The sequence below is a fragment of the Elaeis guineensis genome, chromosome 15 (genome assembly GCF_000442705.2).
Source record: "Elaeis guineensis isolate ETL-2024a chromosome 15, EG11, whole genome shotgun sequence".
NCBI lineage: Eukaryota > Viridiplantae > Streptophyta > Magnoliopsida > Arecales > Arecaceae > Elaeis > Elaeis guineensis.
The window spans coordinates 66,980,349-66,993,884 of NC_026007.2; the positions used below are offsets into that span (position 1 = coordinate 66,980,349).

Sequence of the window (13,536 nt, forward strand, 5' to 3'; positions counted from 1 at the left end):
GCATAGTTAGTTGATGCACACTTATCAAATTAGTCATCTAACAATCTAATACATATTTTTTAAAAAATTAATATATAATTTATAGAATATTATGTTCACCAGTATATACTACATGATCTGGTGATACACACTCATCGATTTTCTGATATATACTGCAAATTTTTTAATAAACACTAATAATAATCCAGTATATTTCTAAATAAAAAGCATATTTTAGAAGCTATGTATTAATTTATCTAAAAGTATATATTGGATTATTGTTAGATGTATATCAAAAAAAATTATAGAATGTATCAGAAAGTCGATGATTGTATATTACCATACCATATAATGTGTAGTGGCGTACATAATGTTCTAAAAACTGTATATTAATTTGTTTAAAGGTATATACTGGATTGCTAAATGGCTAATTTACTATGTATATATTATCTAGCCATATACTATATATTGATAAACTCTATATTCTGAAAGTTATGTATTGATTTATCTAGAGACATGTATTGAATCACTGCTAGGTATGCATTAATGAAGCTACAATATGTATCACAAAGTCGATGAGTGTATGTTATCATATATTATATTTTATATTGATGAGCATAACATTCTGTAAATTATGTATTAATTTGCTTAGAAATATATATGATGTTGTTGGATAACTAATTTGTTAAGTATGTATCATTTAGCTATATATCATTTGGCCATATTTTGAAAATTTTATATTAATATATTTAAAGATGCATATTAACTTGCTTGATAATTAATTTATTTGATATGTATTACTTGACTAAGTAGTATATATTAATAAAAAATATATTATAAAAATAATAAAGAAAGAGAATATTATATTTTAGTATTTTTAATTATGAGATCAACTGCTTTATTAGCAAAAGTCTTTAACTTTTAAGTTTTTTTTTTTTAAATTGGTACTAGGAGAAACATTGCAAATGATGAGACTTGCCCCATAATTTTTTCTCTAGTGCTTGCTTTATATGATTTTTGTTTGTTCATAAGTCACATTTACTTGTAAAGGTTGGGTGATTTACTAACTTAAAAAAAAAAAAAGAAAAAATTATTTTGACAAACTATATCACGTGCATTGCAGGTGCGCACAACGACTTCAAGATCGGGAAAGAGGTAAGCTTACCAAAGGGTTCCGGGTGCTCGGATCCGAACCCAGATACCCTCTCCATCCACGACCTGCCCTCGAAGTGGTTCTGTTCTCCATCCATGGCGACGGAGCACATCCCGGTGGTGGACCTCCGCCTCCTCTCCCAGACCGAGATCAACACCCTCTCCGTCTCCTGCCCAAACGCTTTCGATCTCCACCGCTGCGACGACGTGGTTGTCCCCAAGATCGACCGCTCCGTCTTCAATGAGAGCGCCGGAAGCCGCAAGCAAACCTACTCCCGCCTCCGCCTCGCCCCCCGCAAGCCCGACGGCCCCCCTTCCTCCGCCTCCTCCTCGTCCTCCGTGGCCCGCCGTGGCCCCCGTGGCCTCCTCTCCTCCTCCCCTTCCTCCTCCGCCGCCTCCGCCGCAGATGGCGGCGCCAACGACGACGACCCCGGGCGTCGCGAGAACCAGCAGATCGTCTCGTTCCTCCGCCAGCTCTTCGCCCGCGAGGAATCCTCCGCTCCCCATCCTCAACTTCAATCCCAAACCCTAAGCCTAACCGTAGCACCCCCGTCTCCGCCCGCCGGAACTCCGATGCTGATGATAGCAGTCGCAAGGCGTTGGTGGTTGTGGAGGATAGGGACCGGGATGTTCTAAATGCGAAGGGCGTGACGGTGGACTTGGTCGGTTTAGGGGAAAAGGTGGATCCTTTTGGGGAGGAGCTGAGGCGGAGGACGGCGGGGTTGAAGACGGAGGTGGATCTGTTGCGGTTTTTGAGTGCATTGGAAGGGCAGTGGGGGAGCCGGAGGAAGAGGAGGAAGATTGTTGATGCTTCAGTTTTCGGGGATGACTTGCCGAGGGGATGGAAGCTGCTTCTCGGGCTCAAGAGGAAGGAAGGCGTGGCCTGGGTGAACTGCCGGCGATATGTTAGGTTTGCTTCTAGCTTTCCCTTCTTCTTGTTTTCTTGTATTCTTGGTTCCTTCATTGCCTAATTCTAATTGATGGTACAATTGATTGTACTCCTTTTTCTATTTTTTTTTTGTGCTGATGCCAGCAGAGAATGACGCCGTAGGACTTGTTCCTATATCTTTTCTTACATAATCACAACTCTATATTTCGAGTCTACCTCTCATGCATTTCAAAGCACTTTCCCTGAAACTGTTTTGAGATTTTCTAATATTTTATGAGTTATATCAGAACAAAATATCAAAAAATTTATTTTCTTCTTCCTGGTCACTCTCTTCTCGAGACAGATTGATCGATTATGTACCATGTGACAGTCTAGTTAGGTTATGAGCTGGCGAAGAATATGGATATATTTAGATTCCGAATGGCTGGGTAAGGAGGGGGAGATGAATTTATATATTTATAAGAGGAATCGAGATAATTTAAAATCTAGTCCTAGCAAATAGGGTCAGTGGTGGTGATTGGACCAATGACATTATATGTTATAGGGCTGGATGAGAGCCTACAATTGAACCTTGTTTTGGCTTGGAAGGGGCCAAAATGGTTGAGAGTTAGTCTTGTTATTTTCTGTTTTAATTGATGGTTCTGGAGTCTTTGGGTAGCATTTTAAAACTTCAATAAGGAGATTTTGGAGAGGAATGTAGAGATATAGATATCAAACCTTTTTTTTTTTTTTTTGGTACAAGCGGACTATCACACCGTTCTAGTATGAGTGCAGCCCAGAAAATCAAATTACAAAATGTCTTGCAGGGTCCAAGGGCAATCATCGCCCATATGTCAGGTCCTGTCTCTAGTGTACTTGGCAATAAAGGATGCAACCCAATCCGTAGCGCTATTTGACTTTCAGAATATATATCGGACAGACAACATGGTAGCATGACAAAGAGATCTCCAGATATCGCAGAGCAGGGGATGATGAGTCTCCAGATGCTTCATCTTGTCCCGAATCCAATCGATGACTGTGGCTAAGTCGCCTTTAATGAAGATCCTTTTCGCTCACAGCTCATGTCTTGCGCAGATGATGGTTGCCCAAGCGGCACGAAGCTTCACCCTAAGAACAAATGGATCAAAGAGATGAGAACTCCTAGCAGCCAACATGACATCTAGGCCCCGGATGACATAGCCTGCACCATCCCTGCCATCCCTGATACTACCATCAAAGTTGATCTTGACAAACTCCGAGGGTGGGAGCTCCCAGAAAATCAAGAGAACTCTTCAGGCCGCTGCAAGTGCAGCAAAAGAGTCTCAGGAGCTCGGGGCGACAAGGGACATAGCAACAGTGTCAATGCGGCAGTACTCAGCTAAGTAACAAGCCCTCTCCAATACCTGCTGCATAGGCACAACTTCGATTTTGAAAATCAGACTGTTTCTGGACAGCTAGATCTGATAGACAATGTAAGTCATCCTAATGTTTTGGACGATCCCTCAAGCATACTCTGATGGATCGCATCCAGGAAGGGCAAAAGCCAAGGGTCACTATTCGCCCCTACGTCTGGCCACCCATCATCTCGCAAATCAAACATATCCTCGACAATAGAATAGGGCATGCTCCATCGACTTGTCCTCCAATCCACAGATCAGATAGGCGGTGGAAGCTCCATTCCTCTATCTTTTAGAAGTATCCGAGTAGGTAGATGATCCTAGGCAACCTTCTAGAGAGAGTCTAATCATGGGGTGGATAGCCACACGCTAGATTCAAGCAGCATTAATCCTCTCTGGCACGAGCCTATTAATTGTAGCGAGATCCCTAGTAGGTTCCTTAGGGCAGTTAGATCGGCCCTAAACCCTCAAGTCATAGCACGATAAATAGGAATCGAAATGGCAAAAATCTTATCCCCAAGCAAGCTTCCAAAAAGGCGGATGACATCCTGAGTCCGCCAACCCTTGCCATCGGTCGTAATCAAGTCACAGATCCGCATGTGATCGTCCACCTCCGTGCTAATATAGGTCGGCCAGCATGAGAGTAGGCTGGAAAGCCATACATCTGACTCACATCAATCGAAGTCCCGTCTCTAATCTATCATTTTACTTGGGCCATCACCTTAGGACCACGGATACAAATCTCTCGCCAAATGAAGAAGCAGCCACGATCAATCCGGATCTCAGTCTCTGGCTCCAAGTCCCATATTGAGCCCTCATCACCCCGCTCCACAAGCAATCAAGCTGGGTAAGGAATCTCGTAGCATATCTGGCAATCATAGCCTTCCTCCTAACTAGTAGGGACTGGATCCCCAGACCCCCATCGCGCATAGGAGGGCAGGTAAAGCCCCTGACCGTCCTACCTGGGATCTCACAGAAAATTTCAGAACTGCTGCTCCAGGCCTCTTAAATATCAAACCTGTTTCATAGAGAAGAACTAGATTGTTTTCTCAAGTTCCTTCCTTTTCATCTAGTACTTTGAAATTTTGGAGGTAGAAAAGGATAAAAACCTAAGGATACCTATCCCAGTTATTTGTGGTTGGCTTCATGTATCCTTATTCACCAACAATTCTATTTACAGCTACCTCTCATATAATTTCAAGGTTTATCATATTTTTTTTCATGATCTCCATTCATGTCACCTTATGTATTCTTTTTGTCCAGCATCTTCTAGTGTAACTTTAAAAAGGTATCTTTTCTTACTGCAGCCCCTTGAGATCTTCATTGCACATTCTTGTACCATCTCAAGTGATTTTCCATCACTGTCCTTAAACTCCAAAATCTCAATCTAACCTTTCTAGTTTTATCACATATCCAACTTAATATTTCTACTTTTGAATAGGTTTAACTTGATTTCCGAACCCTAGTTATGTCCGACATTAAAAGCCATAGAACATTGCAGATTATTGTTATTTTATAAACTTTTTCTTCTACTCGCCAGGGTATCGACCATTCTGTTCTGCACGTACGATGACAAGCATAGAAGTTACGAGGCATGGAGGTGTTGGGGACAAACTGCCTAGTATTGAATCCTATCAAACTACTCTGATTTTGTATGGTTTGGCATGCCCCCTACTTCCCACTTCCCACCCGCTCCCATTTTTTTCTGACATAGTTGATGATTGTGGAGGTGAGTGGGTGTCATAATAAGAGAATGACTCAACAGGCAAACAGCCAATGACCTAGCAAGCAGATGACTGAAATCAAAATTTGTTCATATAAGTGTCATTCAATGCTTCATTTTCTTAAGAGATTGCATGCAAATAAGAAACTACCCCTCATTTGAGCCAATAAAAAGGTCAAACTCAAATTTCATCGAATTAAGAATGCCAACTTTAACTCATGAACAAATTCCTGATCTTTGGTGTTCGGTCAAAGTAACAACTTTTAAATGCTACAAAATTCTTAAGTAGTAAAAACTCATAAATTTTATTACTTCCAAACATTTCCATGTCTAAAAGGTCCAGTATAAAGGGTCTATCTTTAAATATACATTCCTTATTCTTTTCAAATCTCAATGTCCTAATATTCTTTTTGTCCAAAATTTAATGAATGATTATTGTCTGCTTTACCAAATGTCATTGTTGAAGTAATGCTTATGCATTATTAGGTACTTATATTTGCATTAATGACACAGTGCATTATAGCCAGCATGAATGCATGTCTTCTTTTTTGACTATGACGTTATATTATATGGTGCTTTAATTTATTGTTTTAATGCATGAAATGACTGTCAACAACATAAGAAAAAGTTTGAAAGTACCTTAATTGGAAAAAAAACAAAAACAAAAAAAATGCCTATGCCCATGCATGCCAAACCATGCCACTGCAATTGGCATCACACCCATAGTGTGCTGTCCTATGCCAGGTGTTGGCATTGCATGGCATGTGGCACATGCTATGCACCATTGGTCGGCATGGACATGGCAAGCAATACGTAAATCCTTGATTCTGTTTTAAATGCTGATGATTTTTTTAAAAAGAAAATGTTTAGTTTATTATATGATTTTCCCCCTGTTTGAGCTATGTTCTAATTGTGGATTGTCATACCGCCCGATGCAGGGTTTACCATACCATACCAAGTAGGAACGGTATGAAACTCAAGTTCGGGGTGGTAAAGATCCCATATCATCCCATACCGAGGCATAATGCCATATGCTGAGGCATATCGAGATGTATTGAAGTATATATGGACTTGTGCGAGGCATACCAATCCATACCGTACCAAGATAAAAAGTGAGAAAAATTGTTAGAAAACTGTTTCGGTATGGGATGCATATTGTACCATACCAAATCGGTAAGGTACCGAAATGATATCCGGTACTAAGATTGTGGACCTTGGTGCTGATCCTATTGATCTGAACTTAAGTCACTGGTTGGTAGGCCCTACTAATTCCTTTGCATGAGAAATAGCTACATGTAGGGGTGTGCAAAAAAATTGACCAAACTGCCAACCTGATTCGAACCGATTTTTTCGGTTTGGTTTATATTAGGGTTTTTTTTAAAAGAAAAAAAATCAGTTTGGTTTCAGTTTGAGAAAGTATAAACTGAAAAAATTTGGTTTGGTTTTGGTTTGAGTTTTTAAAAAACTGATTCAAACTGACCCGGCCCGAACCATATATATATATATATATATATATATATATATATATATATATATGTACAAATATATATATGCAAACCGACCCAACCCGACCCATATATCTCTCTCTATATATATAGTTCAATTTTTTTATTTTTTTCTTTTATATATATAGATAGATAGATGGATGGATGGTCGGTTCAGTCGGTTTTGGTTTTAGAAACCCGATCTAAATCGGTTCGGTTTCAAATTTAGCTCCAAACTGATCCAACTCATGCACACCCCTAGCTGCATGTCAATCTATTTTTCAGGCTTTCCATGTTAGTTTGACTAAGCTGTGGAAGTTCTCAGACTTCTATAATTTCTGTAGGGTATCTAGTCATGATTTATTTGGACATGGAAGAGTAATAGATATACACCCCTGCTCTCTTCATATTCCTGAATCTCTACTGTTTACAGAGAATGATGCTACATAGAATATCTGTATGATATCATTGTTGAAACATGGGCATTAATTTATTATCTAATTACTTAATGTTGATATATAAGATGATAAATTTTAATTATATTTTATTTGCTAGATTATCAATGTATTTTGGTTTGTGGTCAATTGATGAGTGTCTTACACATAATTTCCTGTGCTTGTGAACACAAATTTCCAGCCCAAATGGGAAGCAGTTTGGATCTTGCAAGGAGGTTTCTTCATACATACTCTCCCTTGTTGGCCACCCAAATAATGTGAAGTCAATTTTTGTTCAAAATGATGGAAGCACGCATGAAGTTGACAAATTGACTCCTAGCTTCGTAAGTCCAATTGATGATTCCAATTTATTTTTTGGACCAATTCAGCTTTACATTTTTGAATTTATGGGATATGCAGCAGGCTGCAGGTCTTACCCATCAAGAAGGCGTTGCAAAGGAAAATGGCAGCATGTCTTCAGTTACACCTCTCTCGTCTTATTCGGATGACAGTCAGAAGCAAGTTGTCTTATACAGGGTTGAGAAGCAGACAATCAATGAAACAAAAAGTATTCTAGAATGTCATGCATGCAAGCTGACTTTTGGTGACAAGGACACATATTTGCAGCATCAGTTGTCATTTCATCAAAGGAGTGCAAAGCGGCGTAGACTTGGCAGATCCATTGGGAATGGTGTCATTGTAAAAGATGGTAAATATGAATGTCAGTTTTGTCACAAGATTTTTAGTGAGAGACATCGTTACAATGGGCATATTGGAGCGCATGTAAGATACCAAGGTCTGAGTGCTGAAGCACTGCCAGATGATATTACAACAAGATATATACTTAATCCTTCCCCCTTGGCTGCAGTACCATATAGTTTCTCAGAGATGACTGCTTTGGCTGAGCAAAATGAAGAAACTTGTAATGCAAAATCGGCTGATAAACTTCATGTTGATTCCTCTCAGTGCAAAATAGACACCAAGAATCCTGGAATTGATCATAATGCAAAGTCTGGTGGTAGTGAAGCTACTGAAGTAGCCTGCACAAGCATCTCTATTGATGACCAAAATAATGATCATAATTTGACTAGTTATAAGTCCAATGAGATTCTTCTGGAAAGAAATATCACAGATGACAAATCTGATGCACACATGGATGCCATATCTCCTTCTGTTGTTGATGTAAACAATGTGGCTCAATATTGCTCACCTGTTACCACTCAAGAAGCTTCTACAAGCAAATCTGTTGACGACCAGGCGACCACATTGATATGGTTAATTGTAAATCTGAAGTTGTTGAGGCTGGTAATGCTGGGGATGCCAACCCTAATGATGGCCAGGTTAATGATTGTGACATGGGTGGTTATAAAACAGAAGAGGTTATTGAGGCTAGCAATACCAAAGATGTCAGGCCCGATGCAAGCTTGGATGCCGTATCTTCCCCTCTTAAAAATATGGACAATGCGACCTGTGAAAGTATTAATGAAATTGGTCAATCTTCCTCCACAAGCATATCTGTTGACAACATCAATGAATATGCTATGACTGGCTATAAATCTGAGGAGGTTGTTGACATTAATAATCCCATGGGCGTTAAGCATATTGCATCCATCGAATCTATCTCTCCGTCTCTTATCAATGTGGACACCAATGAAATTGATCTTTCTTCATGTACCATGATTCCAGAAATCGGAAAATATGGCACTGACCAGAAAGCCAACTCAGACGTTCATTTGATAACCATGTCAGGTAATGAACCAACTTATGGGATTGACACTTTTGCAAATGATATTTTTACCAGCTCCATGGGAGAAAACGTTCTTGTTGAACTGGATTCATCTGACACTGGGTTGAAAACTCAATTTGCAAATTCCCATTCATTGTCTGACAAAGAACTGGCTACTGAGAATATTATGCCTGGTGAATTCAATGCCACCTGTATTGACACTACTTTTGTCAATGGACATAATGGGGATGTTGAAACAGATGCAGATTGTACATTTGATATTGACATGAAGGAATCTGTACTTGAAGAAATGGATAAACCTGATAATGAGCTGGAAAATTGCTTTTGTAGCAGCAATGCTGGATGCGAAGAGGTTGTTCCGAGTGATGTTGTTGCAAACAATGATGGAACAAATTATCTGCAACTTAATGTGGTGGGCACATCATCATGGGTACATTCATCTGATGGTGTCCCAATCCTTGATATGATCCCGGAACAGGTAAAGCTACTTGTGCTGAAATACACTTGGTAACCTTCAAATCTAGGAAATTTCTTATAATAGCATCATCTGTTGAAGTTATGAGCAACTGTCTTGACTGCAAAACCCTCTGTATTGTTCATCTCGGTGGCTGTAATTATAGTTTTTTTGTGCACCAGCAGTGCAAAAGAATTTGTGACTTAAATAAAATTGATAACTAAGTAGAAAACCATTTAGAGTTTCTAGACTCACCATATAAAAATCCCATTTTGCTAGACTTAATATGTCTGTATTTCTTAAACCAGACAAAATTGTGCATGCATGCTTATATAACTGATTCACATCCGCTGGCTATGTGATTTTGTCCGGATAATGCCTGTGCTAGAGGTGTCTTAGAAAGCACACAAGTGACAAACTGACATGTTTCACAGATGCTAGAACAACGCAACATTATTTACTCTTTTCTATACTTGTATTGCCCAAGTGAGTAGTAAATTTAATTTAAAATTGTAGGACATGCATGTAACACATACTACTATTTTTCTTTTGGGAAAAGAGCTTTTCTAAGGATATAGAGATCCGTAAAGCTGGTGCTTTTTTTATTGATAGTGTTTGCTTTAATTGAATAACCAGGACCATTTTGGGAAGTGCTACTTACGGTAACCGATAATCCTGTGATTATTCGATGATTTACCATGCACATGCAACACGTATTTAATTAGCAGCATTTTTCTTGTGATAGATGCCGATCTGTTTTTAGTGCCTCATAGTTCTATTATAGAAGCACTCACATGTTATGCCTTTTTGTCTGTTGTTGTGCTACTGATAAGCTACGTTCCGCTTTTATGCGAACACATTGGAATAGGTGAAAATGTCTTTGATGTGAGTGGAGATGAATTTCTCATTGTATATACACCTACCCTCTTTTCCTTTTCCTGAGCCTAGCCTGTTTTACTTATTAGTGTCCCAGAAATGCAACGCTTCATCTTCATGTGGAGCATAGTCTTTAGATTCATGGGTCCTAAATAAGTACACCATCATGAATTTTGATTATTGGTTCATCTCTATAATACGTGCTGTTGCGGCCAATCCCCTCGTCGCCTGGTCGCCGGGAACGAGCGCCTGCAAAAGAAGTCCGCACTGACCGGAGGTGACTCCGGCGGGACCCTCCGACGGTCAAGTCAGAGAGGAGACTAGGCAACAGTAGAAAAGAATCAAGGAACTCAACGAGAGAGAGCTAGAGAGAGAGGGAGTAAGCCCAAAGGTTTCGAAGGGACCTCCTCCAGCACTGTTGCCTTCCCCGTTTTATAGTAGAGCGCGGCATGGCGCCGTCATTAATGGCGCAGACAATGGGAGGAGTTGTCAAATCGTGGAGGCTGTCAGAGTCGCCGTGGGTGTCAAATCACCGTGGGTTGTCAGAATCGACCTATGTCCTTGGCAGGACAATGTTCCAGGAGGTCACACAGCACATCCTTGACAGGACAGCAGCCCATAGCGGTCGTACGCATTTGGGAGGGCTGGTCGATCATACGTGGTATTCGGCTGCCGAGACGTCGAGTGATGATCCGGAGGCACCGTCGGCTGGTCTGGTGTCTTGCTTAAGTCGGACGTCGGCTGCCACCCCCGACAGTGAGTTGGTAATATGGGTTCGGCCGCTCGGTTGATCGGAAACAGCACGGGTCGGTTCGGCCGACACACCTTCGGTCGGATATTGTCGGCAGCCGTCTGTCGGAGTCGTCCGTCGGGTCGTCCGTCGGGTCGTCCGTCGGTCGGAGTCGTCCGTCGGGTCGTCCGTCGGGATCATCCGTCGGTATATCCCAACAGTTGCCCCCTACTCCTGAGTCCGATGTCATGTTGGCTCGCGTGAACATGTGGGCGACGGCTTCAGACGAAAGGAGTGGTTTTCCGTCACGTCTTACCCCGACTCTGGAGATCGCATCAACGAACAATCCGATGTCGGTCGTCTCGACAGTAGGTCGAGCCTGCACGTCGGGTCGGAGGTCGGCCAACCTCCGAACGTTGCTCGTCGACACGATCATTCTGCAGAGTCTGATAGTCGAGTAGCGTCCGACGTATTCGGATAGGATAACGATGGCAAGTCGAATATCCATTGTCCGGCCTTTGGTTGGGCGTGCATGTCGGGACGTATGATTAACGGTGGCAAGCCGAATATCCTTCGACCGGTCGGTCAAGAATATCACGGATCGGTGATCGGTGGATATCGGATCGGTATGTCGCAAGTCGAATATCCATCGACGTAGCATGTCGAGTCGTATGATAGACGGTGGCAAGCCGAATATCCTTCGACGGTCGTGACCGGATCGGTATGTCGCAAGTCGAATACCCGTTGCCCAGACCTTGGTTGGGCGGGTATGTCGCGGTTGTCTTGGCGTTTTGCCCTTTCTTAGTCGAAGCTAAGTTGGCAAGTTAGCCAGCCGCATTGGTCGAAGCCCTTTGCCTTCAGAGGCGGGGGCCGTCGTAGATATTCCATCGTCGGCGATCGAAACATAGATTGAGCCGTTGGTTCGGTGATCGGCGATCAGTTCGACGACGGAGTCATAGATTCAGCGATCGGCGATCAGTTCCGACCGATGGAGTCCGTAGGGTTCGGCGATCGACGATGTCGAGATCTACTGCCCTTAGTACGGAACCATCTCTCCACCCAATCGTGAAGTATTGTCCGCTTTGGAACGGAGCCCGGGCCTTTGACCCGGTCAACACCCCGCCCCTCACGGTTTTGCCCCCAAAAGGCGCCTCACGTGGGAGAGGGGGAACTCGCACTAATAAGCAGTAGAGTCTCTTGCTTGTTTCCGGTATGGGACTTTCGGGCTCGATGCCCCCGATGCCCATCCCACAACAGAGCCCCCCAGCAAGGGAGTCTACTGCGCAGGTAGGGGACGGGTTCCCACAGACGGCGCCAGGTGTCGAGATCTACTGCCCTTAGTACGGAACCATCTCCTCCATCCAATCGTGAAGTATTGTCCGCTTTGGAACGGGGCCCGGACTTTGACCCGGTCAACACCCGCCCCTCACGGTTTTGCCCCCAAAAGGCGCCTCACGTGGGAGAGGGGGAACTCGCACTAATAAGCAGTAGAGTCTCTTGCTTGTTTCCGGGCATGCAACTGACTATAAGTTGTGAATTTGTCAACATGCAATTACCCACTACTTTTCACTATGTTACATTGAACCTCCTTTAATGAAGTGTATTATTGTCAAGAGTAAAAATATAATACCATTCTTACATGGTCTGTTCTCATTACATTTTCTATTCAGCTTGTCTTTCTGTACTGGATGATAATTTAGCACAAAATTAATTGTTTTTACATCTATTGGAAGGATGATGAATATTATCCTGGTTAAGGACGTCTTGTTTTTTGCAACAGTGTGAAGATGAACTCAGCAGTGTTGGCCAGAAGCGGGGGATCCTGCCGGGCTTTGAAGAGTTGAGGTTGGATGCATCCAGCTCTTCTGAATTTGTTTGCCTGACTGGTCGAGAGCCGAGTTCAGTGCCTGGGCCAACCATCGAATTGGGTTATGCAACAGCACTGCAAAATGGGAGTTGCTCCTCTGTTCAGTTAGGATGGGACATATCTCGTGAGCTAACTTCTGTGTGTGTGTGGTGTAGCAGGGAATTCAGCCATGGTAGTATTGCTGTTGCTGAACTACAACCTGATTCCGTCGGCTTCATGTGCCCAGCATGTAAGGCAAAGATTTCAGGTTAAGACAATCATTTGAGTGCTGACCTGCAGCTCATTCTTCTTCTGTAAGGACAATGCACCTCTAACTGTCTATTATGGGTTGATTTCTAGCAATTAATGCTATAGACTCTGATCCTTTCTTTCATTTCATTAAGTTTCTTTTCCCTCTTTCCATGGTTGCCACATAGCGTTTTCAAAATATCACAATAGATAATGCGGCAATGGGTTGGAGTCCTTGACATCATGCACCGATTTAATGTATTACAGCTCCGTATTCATCTTCTAGTTAGGTGCAATTCTTTTAACCGAAGTCTGATGTGTTTTATTAGTAGTTTTGAAAATTGAGCATCTGACCTTCTTGTCCAATTCTGATGCCCAAATGCTATTGTTGTAATATATATATCATATTATGTTCATCTCGGTTCCTTGTGATGGTGCAAACAGATGGTGCAAACGGTTATGCTGAGAAGGCAATAAAAAGGCTTTCTTTTTTGGAGTGGTTTTTTATGCACCATGTGCGGTGCAGCAAAATTGACGTCAAGTGCATTATTCAATCACATAGAATCATATAGTGTAATTAATAATAAAATAGATACT

General features: G+C 42.0%; 1 protein-coding gene across 1 annotated transcript; it reads left to right on the plus strand.

The window, feature by feature from the left end:
- Positions 1 to 1,135: 1,135 nt before the first annotated feature.
- On the plus strand, positions 1,136 to 13,084 carry LOC105058428 (uncharacterized). Its single transcript, XM_010941363.4, is given in 6 exon segments — positions 1,136 to 1,675; positions 1,678 to 2,041; positions 7,240 to 7,381; positions 7,458 to 8,292; positions 8,295 to 9,262; positions 12,625 to 13,084. Coding segments are annotated over 6 exon segments (3,096 nt in total). The 5' UTR covers positions 1,136 to 1,227; the 3' UTR covers positions 12,964 to 13,084.
- Positions 13,085 to 13,536: the final 452 nt, after the last annotated feature.